Below are 17,485 nucleotides of genomic sequence, written 5' to 3'. Positions count from 1 at the left end.
GCGCCCTAGTCCCGCCCCCACGTGCCCCACCCGCGGCCCGGAAGAGTGCTTGAGCAGTCCTGGGCGATTCGCCGGTGCTTCTGTCTCTCACAGACTTCTCTTCCAGGTGCCGCGCTCTTGGCGACACACTAGTAATTTCCCGAGTTCTCGAGATGTCCCGCACCCCGCCCTCTTCCTTTGCTGGAGTCAACAGGAAAGCCAAAACAATTGGAGCTGCGCAAGCGCAAAAGGGGAAACGGAAAGAGCAGACTGGGGGAGGCGTGGAGTGAGCGGCGGGCGTGAGTTCAGGGTCTTCCCGGGACGTGGTTAGGGGCCACCGCAGCAGTGTGCGCATGAGCGGGAGGGCGCGCTCTCGATGTACGGCGCGGGGACGCAACGCGGGCTCTGAGTAGTTGAGGCGGCTAAACTCCTAGCGGCGTGCAGAGCGCGGCCGTTTCCCTCTTTGCATTTCCCCAGGAAATAGCGGTACTAGCAAGCGGGGTCTGAGTAGGCAGTGCTGGGCCCGCGAAGAGGTCAGTTGCGGAATGGCCTTTGTGTCCTCGGCCCCGGCTCCAGTCCGGGCTCGAGGAACCTCCACCAGTGGAGCACACTTGGTTGCTTCTGCACCGGTGTGCTTCAACCTGGACCTGCTGACCGCACCTGCACCGGTGCATCTCATCTGGACATACTGACTGCCTGGACCTGCTAACTTTGCGTGCACCGGTGTGCCCTCACCTCGGACTACTGATAATAAATGGTACAGTCAAGAAACTAGACTCAAACAGCAAGGCTTATTTGAGTTCTAGTAGTCAATCACAGTGCTTAGTCTGACCGAATGTTTTGAGTAGTTTGCTAAACAATGAAGAGCCTGACAAAAAAAGCTAATCATGGATGGGGTAAGGAGTGGGGTGTGTGGCTGAATGGTGCTTGGAAGGCCTGAGTTTGTTTTGGTTTTTTTGGCAGTCCTGGGGCTTGGTCTCAGGGCCTGAGCACTGTCCCTGGCTTCTTCTTGCTCAAGGCTAGCACTCTGCCACTTGAGCCACAGCGCCACTTCAGGCAATTTTCTGCATATGTGGTGCTGGGGAATTGAACCCAGGGCCTTATGTATACGAGGCAAGCACTCTTGCCACTAGGCCATATCCCCAGCCCCAAGGCCTGAGTTTGATATCCAGAGCTTGGGGGAAATTCTGAACCTGAGTACTACCGCATCCAGAAGGCTGCAGGGACAAGAAACACCTGTGATTGTAAAGCACTGTGATACTGGGCTGGGAGTGTGGCTGCTAGGTAGGGAGGGGGCTGCTCAAATAGTCTGGACAGGACTTGGAGAGAGACCAAACCAATGGTGCTCAAAAGCTGCTTTCGCTGAGCCTATGAATTAATTACAAGGAAGAGAAAAGCTTGGCATCACTGTATCCATCTGTCTTCCCATAGCCATTTTCCCTGCCGCCAGTATGCTATCACGCTGGACTCTGGGAAGGATAGAACTTATCACTGATCCATAACATCTTCACAGGAATGGAAACTTCAGAGCTTCCATAAGACAGACCACACTCCAGGCAAAAACAGCCTGACCAGTGATGACAGAAATGACAACTTGTAAATCCTTCCCAAAATAAGTCAGAAATAACAATAAACCAGATATACCTCGTCTAGGACAGTTCAACAATTATGCCCACCTCCCTCCGCCCCTTATAAATCCTAAGACAAATGTCTGTAGGTCTAAAGACATCCTGAAGTGCTGCCTTCCCATGGCTGCCACATAATAAATCTTTCTCTGCCCTTCACCATGTGTCTATTTGCGTTACAAAGGGAATCTGCCAGACCTGGCATTTGGCTCTGGGGTGTCTACAAATTCCTATTTCAGCTTTGAAAACTAGCCATGATGAACAGGTCTTGGTTACCAAGTGTCAAGGAAGTTAGTCAAGAATAAGTTTTTTACTTAGGGTGTCAAGACAGTGATATCTGCTATAGGAGGAATAATGAATTGTGAGTAAAAAGATACTGACAAACCAACCACTTTCCCTAAAAAGCACCAACTCCTTACTTTGGGGGCCTGCAAAGTAACCACAACCAAGATAAAAGCTGGGCAGGCATCTCTGCCTTTACTTGGTTTATCCTTTACTTTGAGTCATACACCTGCTTAATTCTGCATGTAGAAATGTTAATTACTCAAGATGTGCTTTTCAAAACTGGTGAAAATTAACCTACTTGGTCCCATTTCAAGGATGAAGGCACAAAGATAGGTACAATGGCTATCTCTGTCATATACTATCATATTGGGGGTGAAGGACTTGAACTCAGGGCTTAAGTGCTGTCCCTGAGCTTTTTTACTCAAGGCTGGTGTTCTACTACTTGAACCACAGCCCATCTTCAAGCCTTTTAGTGATTGGAGATAGGAGTCTCATGGACTTTCCTGCCCAGGTTGGCTTTGAACCATGATCCTCAGATCTCAGCTTCCAGAGTAGCTATGAGCCATTGGCCACTGGTGTCACTGGCAGCTTTTATAATGTCCTATCACAGAGCCCTTCCCCCCCCCACAAAAAAAGGTGCCTGAAATCCCAAGCATTATTGTAAACCTGCAGTTACATTGGATTCCAGAACTTGTTTCACAAACAGATCACCCACAGGAAAACCCTTTTGGATCCTCACAGAATCAGAACTGCAATAATGATCAACCAGACCACAGTGCCTGAAACTGGCTATGCATACCTCTTGCCCCATTCCAGTTCTTGTTTGAACCTAAAGTTTACTTCTCTACCCCAAAGATTAATACTTAAATTTGTCTATGCAACACAGCTGTGATGGTTAAGATCCTTTCCTACCTCTCCATGTTCCTCCAGTTGCTTTCTTTGGGGCCAGACGCTGGACCTAGAACTACTAGAGTTGAGCCTGCAGGTAGGTGAAGGTGAAAGGTCAGACTTTTTAGTCCTTTCAATTGCTGTGCAGTGAGGAATACATTTGAATGCAAGTAAAATTAGAAAGATTCCATTGCAATGCAGTAAAAATATATGTGATCACGAAACATCTACTGGTAGGCAAAACCTTTGTTGACTCAAAAGCTAAGGAACAACAGGACCATCATTTCAGTGATTCTCTGTACATTTTCCTCAGGGTTGCAAGCTGCCTGTAGGAATTTTAGGCTTCCTGCCCTTCTTCAGGTCAGGGGATTGGGAAAGTGTGTGTGTGTGTGTGTGTTTCTGGACAGCAAAAGCACTTCCCTAGCCATCTCACTTCCTGGAGCTCCAATCTGGCTACCTGTAGCTGCAAAGATTGTTTCCAAACTCTAGCTTGCCTTGCTCTCACATTTGTCAGGAACAGTCCTGAGAAGAAACTCTCAGCTGGAAGCTTGAGGAAGAAACAGATAGGGTGAGTAGCTGTGAATCAGCTATATCCCTGTAGCCTGTAGTAAGTCATTCATTGAAGGTCAATCCTAGTGTCATATCTCTGTAGCAAATCTGACTGAAATAGGCACCTGTGAGACAAGTAACAAATCTGACTGAAATAGGCACCTGTGAGACAATCTGCAGCTTCCAGAGCATAGGCATAGGATGCTTGGCTGTGAATAAGGCACTATTGCATGTTCATTCCGTTTTCTTTCCTTCAGCAGGGAAAGACAGCAAGGAAGGGGGGAAGGGAGGGAGGAAAATAGGAAGGAAGGGAGAATACACACATTTATTTTTTTCTTGCCAGACCTGGGGCTTGAACTCAGGGCCTGAGCGCTGTCTCTGGCTTCTTTTTGCTCACAGCTAGCACTCTACTACTTGAGCCACAGCACCACTTCTGGTTTTTTATGTTTATGTGGTGCTGAAGAATTGAACCCAAGGAGAGTGGTGGGGGAATTTGATGAAGTTGATGTGGTACATTGTATGTACACATGGAATTGTCACAATGAACCTCCCTTTTATACTAATACCAACAAAAACCTAATAAAAAGTGTTGACGTTTTACAATTTAAGCCTTTAGAGACTTGAGTCTAACCATTTTGTGTTGGTATTTATTATTAGTGGACATAGTCTAATTTCATTCTTCTACATGTATAAGCCCAATTTTTCCTGCACCTTTTGTTGAAATTGTCCTTTGGCCAATGTGTTTTTTAAGCAAGCTGCCAAAAATCACTTGGGTGCAGATGCATGGGTTTATTTCCAGACCGTTTGTTTTCCACTGGCATAATTTTCTGCAGCATTCTACCACATAGCTACATTCCCAGCCCTGACTGAAAGAGTTCCTTTCTCTTTAAGGCTCTGTTGAAGAGTACGGAATCATTTCTCTGAATTCTTTTGAAGCTGTGTTTCCTTAGAACAGCTGCTTTTAATTCATCATACTACTGTCTTGTTGTTTTCCGGCTTTATTCCTGTTATTTTGACTTTTTGTTAAGGTCATGGTTTCTTGAAAGCACTTGATGTGTGTTGATGTATTACATCATCTGAACATTGAAGAATTAGGTACTTATTCCACTCTTCTTCATCTGGCATTCTTGGTGTATCTCTTTCCAGAAATTCTACCCAAGTTATGTGATCTGAGTCACTTCCACTATTTGAGGACTGGATATTGTCCAAACCCTCTACTATTGAGTATGCTTCATGTGTTGTCATTCTTTCAACACTAGAGGGTGATGCAAGCTCAGGTTCTCAAACCAGAGGGATTAGGGAATTACCTAGAAAGGGTAGTCCATACCCACAAGGCTTTCTGGGACTCCAGTGGGACCTCATACCTCATGTTCACTGGCTGTCAGGCATTTTGAGATGGTTCCCAGCTTCAGGCAGAATCACTGCATGAACCAGCCCCAAGATACTGTGCCACCCATTGACCTCAAGTACCACTAGGCTGGTTAACCCTGTGAGCCCACAGTTCAAGACCATCCACATGAGCCCGATGCTGGAGTGGAAGGACAAAGGCCTACAACGCTATGGGCTGCCTATAGCTGTGGTGTCTCATGGCCTGGGCTGTTGTAACCACTCAGGTCATACAGAGATTTTTTATTGTGATAACCGTCTCTGTGGCTGTGGGGACCACTCTGTGAGAGGTCTCAGGAGGTCGGAGCCTGGCAGCAAAATGAGGCAGGAAGTTAAGGGCATGGGATAGCTGATCCAGTCTACTATGTGGCCTATTTTCTTATGCTTGTTTCTGGTCAATACTTGTGAAAATCTTGGGACTTTGGAAGTAATGGACAATTAAGTTAAATGTAATGTAGTCGCACCAGATTTTTCACTGTTGCTAAAGGAACTCCTCTTCCCAAACCAGCAGTTACCAGGTAAAAGTATACATGCATGGAAAGATGATCACATCTATGAATTGTTAAATTTTAAAAAGAACAACACTCACAGCTTTCACACACAAAAAAGCCCTATGTGTTCATGATACACTGGAAAGTGCACTACAAATGTAAGCAGGAATGGGAGCCTCTGGGAAGTAACTGGGGTAGAAATGAAGAGTCCAGAGTTAAAACTTTGAAAGTTGTTCCACATGTTGTTCCATGCTGTTCATGAGTACATGACTACACTTTAAAAAATAAACCATGAACTTTTATTACCCTCAACAACAGAAGGATCCAGCCTGAGGCCTGTGGGCACTGAGTTCCCCAGGACGGTGGGCAAGGCTGGGGCTGTTCCCTTGTCCTACACCCTGCAGCCTTCCACAGGCGCTGACCGCAGGGACCACCAGGGACCATCAGGGAGAACACTGAGACACTCTCCAGCCTGGAACTGGCCCAGCCCAGGCAGCACCTGGGAAGACAACTTACCCTGCTGGGGGTCAGCTGGTCACGGGAAGGGGTGAGCACCCACAGCATGATGACAGTGTCTCCTCTGGGTCTGTGACTCTGGTCCCTTCACCCCCTGCTCTCCCAGTGCTTGGTGTAAGAGGACCGCGTGGACCACAGAGGGACCTGTCACTCCGAGTCTGAACTCGAACTTGACTTGGAAGACTTGTGCTTCCGTTTTTTCTTCTTTTTCTTCTCTTTCTTCCTTTTCTTATGCTTTTCCTTCTTCTTCTTTTTCTTGTGTTTCTCTTTACACTCAGAGGAGCTGGAGCTGCTCCCATCCTCATCTGAGGTAGAATCCTCCAGCAACTGCTTTAACTGCTGTATCCTAAACACAGAACAGGCCGGAGGACGCGATCTGTCACTGTCAGTGCTTCTCTGTATGCAGATGATTTAAAAAGGAAGAGGCAAGAATGACGACACCTACACTCCACTGTCCATTTCTGCACACTTCCAGTCCTCATCATTTCCAGCTGACAGATCTAGTGAGCCAACACATCCTTTCTGAGCTTACCTACTGCTCAATGTCATGGTTATTTTTCTCTAGAACTGTACTCTAAATGGGCTATCAAGTCTAAGAATAAATTTTAGGGCTGGGGATATAGCCTAGTGGCAAGAGTGCCTGCCTCGGATACACGAGGCCCTAGGTTCGATTCCCCAGCACCACATATACAGAAAACGGCCAGAAGCGGCGCTGTGGCTCAAGTGGCAGAGTGCTAGCCTTGAGCGGGAAGAAGCCAGGGACAGTGCTCAGGCCCTGAGTCCAAGGCCCAGGACTGGCCAAAAAAAAAAAAAAGAATAAATTTTATGAGAAGCTTAGATCCCCAAAAACACTGAGTTAGAAACTAAATCACACAAAACTTGACTGCACACAAGCAGATCCACATGTGTCACCACCATCTCCACCTTCCCTACACCTCCCCTTTCCCCCTTGCCCTAGTTTGGTTTGGTGTAGCCTCTGCCCTTCTTTCATGCACTGTTATTAGAATGGAGGTTTCCAACTCAAAGGCTGTAGGAGGCTCTTATGGTCAGATGACCTCACCTCACATCTTTCTCGTGCCTTTTATTCTCCCGAATGATGTCATACATGGGGTCTTCATGTGCCTGAGGATCAGAGAAGAAGGTTGGGTTAAGCTTCATAGACTTGTTGATAGAGCTTTATGTTTCACATGTTCTCATCTTTTAAAAAAGCTACTAACAGAATTTCTGAATAGAAAAGCAGAGAAAATAAGGAAACATTCTCCATCAGCAACTAACAACATAAGTGAACATTGGTATAATCGTGCAATAAAACAGTACTTAGGCTGAGAAGACTGAGGTAGTATTTTTTGACCTATGTAGATTGATGACCAAGAAAGAATATGCAAAGGAACAAATGGGCTGTGCAATGCTGTGTAGGAATGATCCATCTCAAGCACACAGAAATGTCATGTCATGTATCACAGGAAGCATGTAAGCACATGTGCTCAGGGGTTCCTACAGGCTTGCTGGGGGAGGTGTCCACATGATGTGGACCACTGGGTAATAAAGACCCTACTGTGATTATTTCCTCTTCACTCAGGCAAAGCCATTCTTCTATCATTAAAGTGGCTTCAAACACACATATCCAACTCTTGGTTTTATGCTTATGTTTTTATAAACATTTTCCCATCAGGTTATACATTTACTAAAGCAATTCCTAATGTCTAAATAATTTGTATATTACAATAATCAGGTGGGTATGTTGACTATGTTGACCTTTAGTTTTCACTAAACCTATCAGCATATAAAACTGTTAACATGAGGTATGGCCTAGTGGCAAGAGTGCTTGCTTTCTATACATGAAGCCCTGGGTTCAATTCCCTAGCACCATATACAGAAAATGGCCAGAAGTGGTGCTGTGGCTCAAGTGGCAGAGTACTAGCCTTGAGCAAAAAGAAGCCAGGGACAATGCTCAGGCCCTGAGTCCAAGCCCCAGGGCTGGCAAAAAATAAATAAATAAATAAATTGTTAACATGATATCTATAAGAGTGGTGTATATGTGGGTGTCCTGTTAAATCCTTGTGGTAAATTCTCAGAAGCTAGATGGCTGAGTTCATTCTTCTTGACAGAGCAGTTATTGAACAGTGAATGATCACTGCGCAAAATGAGTCTATTAAAGTTGAAATGAAGATTTACTCTCATCAAAGAGTTAATGGACATGCATATACAAAGTCCTGAATTTATTCTTCTATGCTTGAGTGGCAGGGGAAAGTTAATATGTCACCCAGGTGTGGTTATCAAGGCATGCTTTGGCCAAGAGACTTCTGGGAACGCCTTTCTGTGAACACTCATTCCCTGATGACAATCTGGCTCACAGCTGCCCACCATCTGTGATCAACGTAATCAACACTTCAGGTTTACTTACTACTCTGAACTGCTCTAGCTTTTGGTTGCCTTTGATAAAGAACGGACATTCTTTGTCACCAGTTCGGTGACCATACCGTTTGCAGCGCCAACCTGAAACAAAGAAAAAGGGAAACATTTCTGTAAGGCAAGGCAGTTTCTCACACTGAAGTTTTCCTTCCTCAGACTAGATGAGGCAGTTCTAAATGCAGAGGCCAATAGGGGGTGACACAAGAAAGTGACATCCCAGAAAACAGGTTAGCCAGTGGCCTCCCCATCCAGCCTTAAGTGCTGTAGCTTTAGGAGCGAACTTTCTATTACCAGTGTTTATGAAGCAATGTGATGTGGACTTGTTACAGAAATGAATTTATCTTTAGTGTGTGTCACTCTGTCTTCGAGACACTCACATTGCATAACCTTGACTTCTTTCCCCAGGGGCATCCACAGTCCTTTAGTTGGCGCATGAGCCAGAAACTCCCTGGCATGCTCGTTGCCCGGGACATCCGGTATGCAGTCTTCTGGCTTAGTCTCGTCTTCCTACAAGAGGGAAAAGCACGCATGTGTAAGCAACATGGGAAAGCCCTGGCCTCCGCTCCTCCTGTGCAGGACCCCACCACCACTGGCTTGGCCTTCACAGTGGGGCCCAAGGCCATCCTGGATCACCCCAGGAACCAGTTACCCCTGAAGGGAGAAACTGGAGCTCATGGAGGACAAGGACCTGAAAATCAATGCAGCTGCTACTGGAAGATGACCTGTGAGCATGGTGTTCTCACAGGAGTAAGACTCCATCAAAGGTTTCACCGTGCCAGATGGGTGCCAGGGAGGAGCTGGGCATAAGAACTGACACAGGCTAGGCTACATACAACTGACTAGAGACTGCCTGTGACATTCTGTGGGCTCTCTGTGTGGTGCTCCGAATCCCCTTACTGCAGCAGCCATATAGGGAGCTAGGGGCCCCTGCAGAGGCACTAGTGAGAACACTGAGACCCCAGCCTGGGGTATACTAAGGGTGGGGTACACCCCAATCTGTGTGAGGTGGATGAAGACCATGACAGAGCTCCCGAAGATGCCACCAGTGAGGGAGCCATGGCAGAGGAGCCCATGGGTGCCTGCACTGCTTCCTTGGGGCAGGCAAACATGGCTGATTCAATTCCACAGAGACACACATATCGAATAGCCCCACAGGAGGACCTCCCATCTGTGGAAAGGACATAAGTTTCCATGAAAGGCAGTTTGAAAGTGGGCAACCATTTTTCCTACCTAGTTACAGATGGAGTAGCCAATAACTACCACCACACTCACCTTGATAAGCCCAGGAGGAGGTTTCTCATAACTAGAAGATAAAAATAAAAAAAGTATAACTTCAACCATGTTAATGGAAACACATCTTAGCTGGAAGGTCACAGTAAAAGGGGTAGTTGTAGCAAAAACTTAAGGTTAGATTACGTCTGCATCAGCAATAAAACAGGTTCTGCCTTCAGGATCTCAGTGAATAACTAGGTGCATCCCACATACTGAAGAAGTGAAATAATAACTTACTGCCCTGAATGCTGTTTCCTAGAAGGAAAAGGAAGTGAATATAGGGAGAGTGTAAGTCTGCAAATTCCTGGCTAGCCTAGCTCCAGAACTACTCTGCAAGCAAGTTTACATAACAATGCCACGTCACTGACACACAAGCAACCTGCTGTCCACATGCAAGCACAGCATCATCCACACACAAGCCCAATGTTATCTACATGAAGCACACTGTCCACATGAAAAGCATGACTTTATCCATGTGCAAGCATGATGCCCATGTGCAAGCATGCCATCCACATACTCAATAATGTCCAGGCTCCTGGGGTGGTGCCCAATGCTCCTACACAGCTGGAGAAGCACGGGGCAGGAGCAGCTGACTGGGTGAGCCCACCCTCAGAATGCTCCACTCTGTCCAGCTGCTGTGCAATCAGGAGCATGCTCCTCACCCCTCACAACCCCCTTGCATGGTGCTCCATCCTGACTGCTGTCATGCTGACTGGTGCCAGATTCATCACACAAAGGGATGGGGGGGGGCCTTCTCTCCTTTTCCTCAACCATAGGGAACTGTGGGACTCTGGTGGTTTGAGCCTGTCCTCACGTCTGAAGCAGCTGGAAGAGGCTGATGGTTACCAAGTGTTGAAGATCCGTGACAGACACTCAGGCTCATTTTTAAAGCATCAACATGTAAACGTGAACCAAACGCAATGTGGGAGGTTGCCTGTTAGTCATGGATGGCTGCAGGTCAGGAAAAGTGCAGAAAGGAGGCAGGACATGGAATGCCTCCTCTGGAAATTGACCTGTCATCGGAGTGCTGCAGCGGCCCTGACACAGTATCTGGACTCCAGAAAGTTAGAAGTGGGGAGGCTCGAAATGCTGCAGGAGTGACTCAGGGTCTGCATTTCTGTATCCGAAATTTCTGTATTGCTCTCTTATCAGAAGAAACAACAAAGCTCAGGAATACCAATGCTGGGCTACTCACAGGGCCTCAGAGGCATTGGAGGAGGGGAACACTGTGGAAATATCCACTAATCCAACAATACGTTATTTTTGCCACAGGAGTTGTACAAACAACATATGGCCAAAGGAGCCGAGTTCCAAATTCCTGGAAAGCATGTCAGTGTTTCTGTGCTGGTGGAAAGGGGTGTGAAGAACTGTATGTTTTCAATTCTTCTATTATTAGTAATAGCACTGCCTTAAAAGTATGTCTTACAACTGTGCATGCACATTTAGAGGAAGGCAGCGGATGTTTCTTTCCTCAGAGCCAAACAGTCTGATACTCAGGAGAGTGAGGCAAGAGCCCACTTGAGGCCAGGGGTTCAAAGCTAGGCCAGAAGTCCATTAAAATGTGTGTGTGTGTTCTTCTAAAAACCATTACTCAGGAAGTAAAGAGCACACTGCGGAGCAGATGGGAGAGGCTGGCTGAAGAAAGAACTGACAGAGCTGCTGTGGAGGGAAAGGACCCTCAAATTTCTGGAGTCCAACCGTGGGGGAAAAAATACCAGCAGGGAAAAGTGAGTTCAGCAAATGAAGAAACTGAGCACCTTACTAGAAAGAAACTTAGACAACAACAACACTAGAAAGCAAAATAAATCCCGGAAGCCATCTGACCCAAACCTGCACAATGTGGTAGTATTAACTGATTTAGCAGAGATTAGTATAGTGCCGTTCTGAGATTATCACCATTGAGGTTGTCCTCACTCCTCTTGCTTAGCCCTCACTCTAATACAGGAAAGATGCATCTCGAAATCATCTGAACCCAGAGCATCTGACAACAGAATGTGTAACACCCTCCATGCTCTGGACCTGGGCCCCCACTGCCCCAACCACTTGAACTGCGGTAAGGTGGAAGAAATATAGGAAGCCAGGAGAGTCAAATCCTCCACCTTCCTTTCCCCTCCCCAAGCACTCTCATGTGAGTAGACCTGGGGGAAGTGATACAGCCACACTGGGCACAGACCACTGGGTAAAAAAAGACAGGTGGACAAATCCTTGTGTGCTGTGTCCTGAGGTTCCCAGAGGCAAGGATGCTGCCCTAGCACACCATGGAGGTCAAAGGATTACTTTGACAGTGAAAGTTATCTTGTTGTAAGGACAATCATTATGTGTCCACAAAGGAAATCTCCATTTCTAGATGACCCCTCACAAGAATAGGACAGCAATGCTTATTGTCTTATAGATTACTGCATTCTAACTTTTTTTTTTCAGGGTCATGGCCCAGACTCAGGAGCTGGGACTGCAACCATAAAAAGGCAGGCTGCGCGCCGCATTCTAACATTTTTCTACGTACAAAACACATGTTTCTTGACGGTTCCTCAGGATTGCCTGAGAGTATTTAGTATGTCATACACATTTAATTGGACACTCAACTATAATGTCCACACAGTGGTTAATTTCCTTATAAGCCCCACAATGGAAAGACTTAAATGAATCTAAGCTGAGTGCCAGTGGCTCACAGCTGTAAGCTACTCAAAAGGCTGAGATTTGAAGGATCAAAGTTCAAAGCCAGCCACCCAGGTAGGAACATCTGTAAGACACCATCTCTAAAATAACCTTCAAAAAGCTGAGCTGGAAGTGTGGCTCTCAAATAGTAGAGTGTTAGCAAAGAACAAGAAAGCCAAGTGAGTGTCCCAGGCCCCGAGTTCAGGCACTAGAAAGAATGGTTAGATTATCAGTTATATGAAGTTATTAAATGTATGTTTCTTAAATTCCTGTTCATTAATTCATATTCACTCAATTACATTTGGAGGAAAGAGAAATAAGCTTTTCTGTAATACTGGATATTACTCTACCCAAAACATTATTACCATGGAAAAATTAGAAGTTGATTTAAGGGCACACAAAGCCCTCAACCAGCCAAAGGAGACATGTCAGCAGCCAAGCCAGTCTTAACTGTGTGAAGCTGGTAAAGGCCTGTGGATTAGTCAGACGTGGAGGTTTCACTAGTTTACAGGAAGACAGGGCTTGGAAGTGGAAGCTCCAATTTTCTCACAGTAAAAGTAGCTTAAAACTCTCTGCTGTCTACGCTACAAAATAAGCATGTTCATAATCAGTTCAGGCCATTGTTCTGAGTTAAGCTCCTGCTAGGCTCCAACCAACCCCGTCGAAAATCGAGATGGAGTGATCTATGGTAAAGTTCCAAAGCATCAAACCCAAACAACCTTGTCACCTGACCTAAGAAGCCAGGAGAGAAGAACGACATCGGAGATTCCCCACAGATGAATTTTGATGGGGATAATAATGAGGTTTCCTGCGCCTTAACCTGAAAGCAGATGCTCTCTAATCAGTTGTTTTCCTATTGTTCTGCCCCTGACCCCCCCCCCCCCCGCTCCCCTTAATGGAAAGTAACTTGGAAATGCACTTTTTATTCCTGGGTAATGTTTTGTTCTGCCTTTACATAAATGTCCTGACACTACTGGAATGAAGAGCTGATTAATTCTACAATCAAAACAAAAACCAGTTCTGGTTTTTAGAATAACTGCAAGTATTAAGTTCTCTGATAGTATTAACCACCACCTGGCACCTGACATTGCAAGATACTGGGTTGGGTTCAGTTTTGGAGGTATTGAGGCTTGTGAACTCAGGACCTCGACCTTCCCAGGCTAGCACCATAACACTGAGCCATACCTCCAAGCCCCCTACATTTGCAGATACAAAAGACAGGACAAGGCCCAGGATATGAAAAGGTCTTTGAATACTTGTATTGCTGGAGGGGAGTACACGCTGGTAAGGCTAAAGAGTGGGCTAAAACCAAGAAGAAAGCCATTTTACATCAAAGGTCTTCCCAGATTACCACTGGGGACTTCCATACATATTTTACTCAGTAACTACAAGGCCTGGTCTGGGCACTGTCTCTGAACTTCTTTTGCTCAACGCTAGCACTGTACCACTTGAGTAGGCTTTTTCTGTTTATGTGGAAATGAGGAACCCAGGGCTTCATGTATGCTAGGCAAGCACTCTACTGCTAAGCCACCTTCCCAGCTCATTCACATGCCTTTTTACTAGAAGAGTCAGGGGAGCCAATTACCTGATCCAAGGAACTTTCTTCCCAGGGGGAGCACAGCCCCTTTTCCCCCTTGTCTCTCTCTCCCTTTCCTCTACCCACGTTACCACTCAGGAGCCAAAGCTCTCAGCCCTGGCTCCTTTTTCTCTTCTCAATCTAAGTCCCCTGTGTGGGGACTCCCCTACGTCTCCATACCCTTCCTTTGCCTGTCCTGAGGTGCCACCACCCCACCTCGGACTGCCACCTGCCACTGTCAGGGGCTGCCCAATGGCCTGGGCTCCTCTGGGACCCCAGGCAACCAAGGACCCCCCCCCCTTTCGCAATTCCCACCTCTACCCCCAGCACACCCCTAACCCCCCACCCAACTCCCCACCTATACCCCTAGCACACCCTTATCCCCAACCCAATTCCCACCTATACCCCCAGAACACCTCTATCTCCAAGCCAACTCCCTCCTCTATGCCCACCACTCCCCTATCCCCAACCCCACTCTCACCTCTACCCCAAGCACACCCAATCCCCAACCCAGCTCCCTCCTCTACCCCCAGCACACCCCATCCTCAACCCAATTCCCACCCAACTCCCTCCACTACCCCCAGCACACCCCTATCCCCAACCCAACTCCCTCCTCTACCCTCACCCCACCCCTATGCCCAACCCAACTCCCTCCTCTACCCCCAGTACACCCCTATGCCCAACCCAACTCCCTCCTCTACCCCCACTACACCCCTATCCCCAACCCAACTCCCTCCACTACCCTCACTACGCCCCAGCCCTCCTGCGGTCCCCTAGCTCCCACCCCTGCTCCTCCCTCTCCTGCCCCGCCCTCCCCGCCCCCTCCCTCCCCTAGCCCCATCCCTCCCCTTGTCCGCCCGCGCCCCGCGGACTCACAAGGACTCCAGATGCTGCAGCTGCTGCAGTTGCTGCGCGTCTCGGCGCCGCCGCTTCAGCTCCCGGCGCCGCAGCAGCTCCTGTTCCGCCGGCTCCCGCGGCCGCCGCGCGCCCCCCGCCCGCATCTCCGGCCCCGTGTCGTCGCGACTCGGCCGGGACGACATCGCGGCCCGTGGGGCTCCGGGACGACACCAGGCACTTCCTCGGCCGCAACCCCGCCTTCCCGCCGCGGGTCCCGGAGTCGGAGATCCGAGCCCCACTTCCCACAGCCAGGCCCGCGGGCGCCCCCTGGCGGCTTCGGGGAAGGGGCGGGGCCGGAGAGGACTTCCGGGAGCGTCAAGGGTTCTGTCCGTGGCCCCTCCGGTCGCGCTTAGGCCTTCTATAGGGGGCGGAGCCTGAGAGAACTTCCGGGAGCGTCGAGGTCCGCAAGCCACGCCCACCCCAGCCTAGCTCTGCCCTGGTTGGTATGTTCAGTCTCCAGGAGAGACCGCGTCTTTTCAAATAAACCCTGCAGTTTTCCAGTCTTCCATCCAGGATTAAAACCATGATATATTAACTATGTTTGGGTAGCAGCAAGCTAATCCCTTAATAAGATTTTATATTTCTGGCTTTGGTGGCTCACGCCCATAATCCTAGCTACTCAGAGGCTGCGTAAGATCTGAGGATCGGAGTTAGAAGCCAGCCCTGGCAGGAAAGTCTGTGAGACTCATCTTCAATTAACCACCAGAAAACCGGAGATGAAAACCGGTGGCTCACATGTTAGAGTGCTAACTTTGAGCAAAAAGGAGCCCAAGGACAGGGCCCAGTCCCAGAGTTCAAGCCCCAGGACTGGCAAAAATAAAATTTTATTTTAATCTTTTAAGTTATAAAATTGTTTTATTTTTTGTGATGCTATGAATGGAACCAGGGATCCCAACATGTTGGGCCAGGGCTCCACTACTAGCCTACATCTTCCTCTGGGGACCTCATTTAAATATTAAAAATCATAAAAAGCAGATAGTGAAAGAAGAGATTTAGTTAAATAGATTAATTAGGGCCCAGGAACCCTGGGGGAACATCTCATAGTGGAAAGCATCCTGGTTTGGCAAACTGAGACTAAACTAGGGAAAATGCAAGATTGTTAGGATATATTAGAATTTCAGAAACCACTCAGACATCCAGGTACAAAAGGACAAAGGAAAGGTTTATTGCTAGCAAAGGGACCCGGTAAAACCCCTTCTCACAAGGTAGAAGTGATAAGAAGTGCTGGCTATTGTCTGGGGTGACCTATATTGTTGTGCCAAGTCGCAAGACCACCCCCAAGAAGACCACGGAGATTCAGACACTCCGAAATGCAAAAGCAAGGCAAGGCTTTAACAAGCTGCCAACTCGGGCCTCGTCCTACCCACCGACACAGCGGAGGTTAGGAGGAAGCCCCGAGCTGTGATTACACAGGGCTTATAAAGGCAAAGAACAAGGTTACAACAATCAGGTGTGCAAGCAAGATTAGGACACAGGTACAAATCTGATTGGCTCAGGGTTTAATTCTAAAATGGGGTTCACGTGTCTGGCACTTCAATATAACCTAGGAGGTCTTGGAGGCAGGGACCTGGGTGTGGACCTGTGGACCAGGGGCGATAGGATTTATGGCTGCTGCCCAAGGAGTAGATAAGGGGTCCTGCGGCTGCCCAGGCAGGCCTGAAGATCACTTTAAGGGGATCTTGTTGCCTTATATGGTTATAATTGCCCCAGAGGAATGCCATCTCAAGGTAAAGGGGGTGTAGATTGATTATTTACTGCCCTCACTAAATGGGCCTAGTGTTGCTTAGGAAAGAGGCATGCTAAGCTTTGAGAGAGGAGGCTATTGGGTTTACAAACATTGTTTCAAAAATCCTGCCCCTAGCTAGAATGCTTCACAATGTCTCCATTCCTCATAGTTCTTCCTAATCTTCTTTGGAGTGGGTGGGAATGAGGGAGACAGACCTAATTGATGATAACTAGTCTCATTTCTGCAGTGACTTAGTGGGTCCTCTCTGATTAGATAAGGGTGACCAATCAGAGCACAGTTCAGGGTATAAATTCCCTAGACTTAGGTTCATTTACAGTGATCTATCACTGTAGTGAGCCAGCCTCAATGAATGCTGGCCAAGAGGCTTCTGAATGAAGTTCTAGCAGGCCTTTGCCTGCCATAGGTCTGCAAGCCTAGCAGTCTTGGCCTGCTGAAGAACTAGAAGGGATGAGCACACACAGTCTATGCCTAGCTTCAAACAGCAAAAGAAATTCCTAACAATAGATAAGGAGACCTAGGCAGTTGAGTGATATGTATCATTAGGCTTATCATTAAAAGCACAGTTCCTTTGTCCAGTTTCCCAGCACCATTTATTGAAGAGACCTTCCTTTATTCAAAGTAGATCTTGCTGCCTTTGTTGAAAACCATATGGTTGTAAATACATGGATTCACATTCTTATTTGCTCCCTGTGTGTGTGCGTGAGAGAGAGAGAGAGAGAGAGAGAGAGAGAGAGAGTACTGATCCCAGTGACTCATGAATGCTAAGCAATTCATCTGGGCTCAAGTGACTCTTCACACTCTCAAGTAGACTACAGACTGCTATTACTATGCCTGGTCACAAAAGATAATTTTTGGTGCTTCTTGGATTGTCTATTAATAAAAGCAGACTTTGATATGGCCTTGATCTTCAGCATACAGGAAAGAAGTATGGAGTATTTTAATTTTTTTTGGTTTCACTTGAAATTGTTACTGTGAACTCCTCTGATGTCTTTCTTGCCTTTCTTCTCTAGTTTGTAAGTTAATTTACAACACATGAGAATTCTCCAATCACTAGTAAATCCTAATGGGAACAAGAACATTTCCTGTGAGCTGCTACCTGTAGTTTCTGGTTTTATCCCTGAAATCCAATAATTAGATCTATATTTGTAACTATCATTTTAACCTGCTCTTACAGTTGATACCCAAACTTTCATTAGTTTGAAGTCAT

At 47.1% G+C, this 17,485-nt stretch overlaps 1 protein-coding gene across 2 annotated transcripts; it reads right to left on the bottom strand.

Annotated features, from left to right (window-relative positions):
* Positions 1-5,474: 5,474 nt before the first annotated feature.
* Positions 5,475-14,757, bottom strand: LOC125346721 (retinitis pigmentosa 9 protein-like). Of its 2 annotated transcripts, none has more exons than XM_048339500.1 (6): positions 14,511-14,755; positions 9,404-9,434; positions 8,509-8,638; positions 8,124-8,215; positions 6,780-6,841; positions 5,475-6,065 (listed from the first exon to the last, which is right to left on the bottom strand). In XM_048339500.1, exons 1-6 carry the CDS (start codon positions 14,672-14,674, stop codon positions 5,867-5,869), a joined length of 678 nt encoding a protein of 225 aa, XP_048195457.1. In that variant the 5' UTR covers positions 14,675-14,755; the 3' UTR covers positions 5,475-5,866. The 2 variants fall into 2 exon arrangements, with proteins under 2 accessions (XP_048195457.1, XP_048195458.1); XM_048339501.1 differs by having other exon boundaries at positions 5,915-6,115; positions 14,511-14,757.
* Between the last annotated feature and the right edge of the window lie 2,728 nt (positions 14,758-17,485).

Source organism: Perognathus longimembris, chromosome 2 (assembly GCF_023159225.1).
Source record: "Perognathus longimembris pacificus isolate PPM17 chromosome 2, ASM2315922v1, whole genome shotgun sequence".
Classification (NCBI taxonomy): domain Eukaryota; kingdom Metazoa; phylum Chordata; class Mammalia; order Rodentia; family Heteromyidae; genus Perognathus; species Perognathus longimembris.
This window is presented reverse-complemented; position numbering and strand designations above follow the sequence as displayed.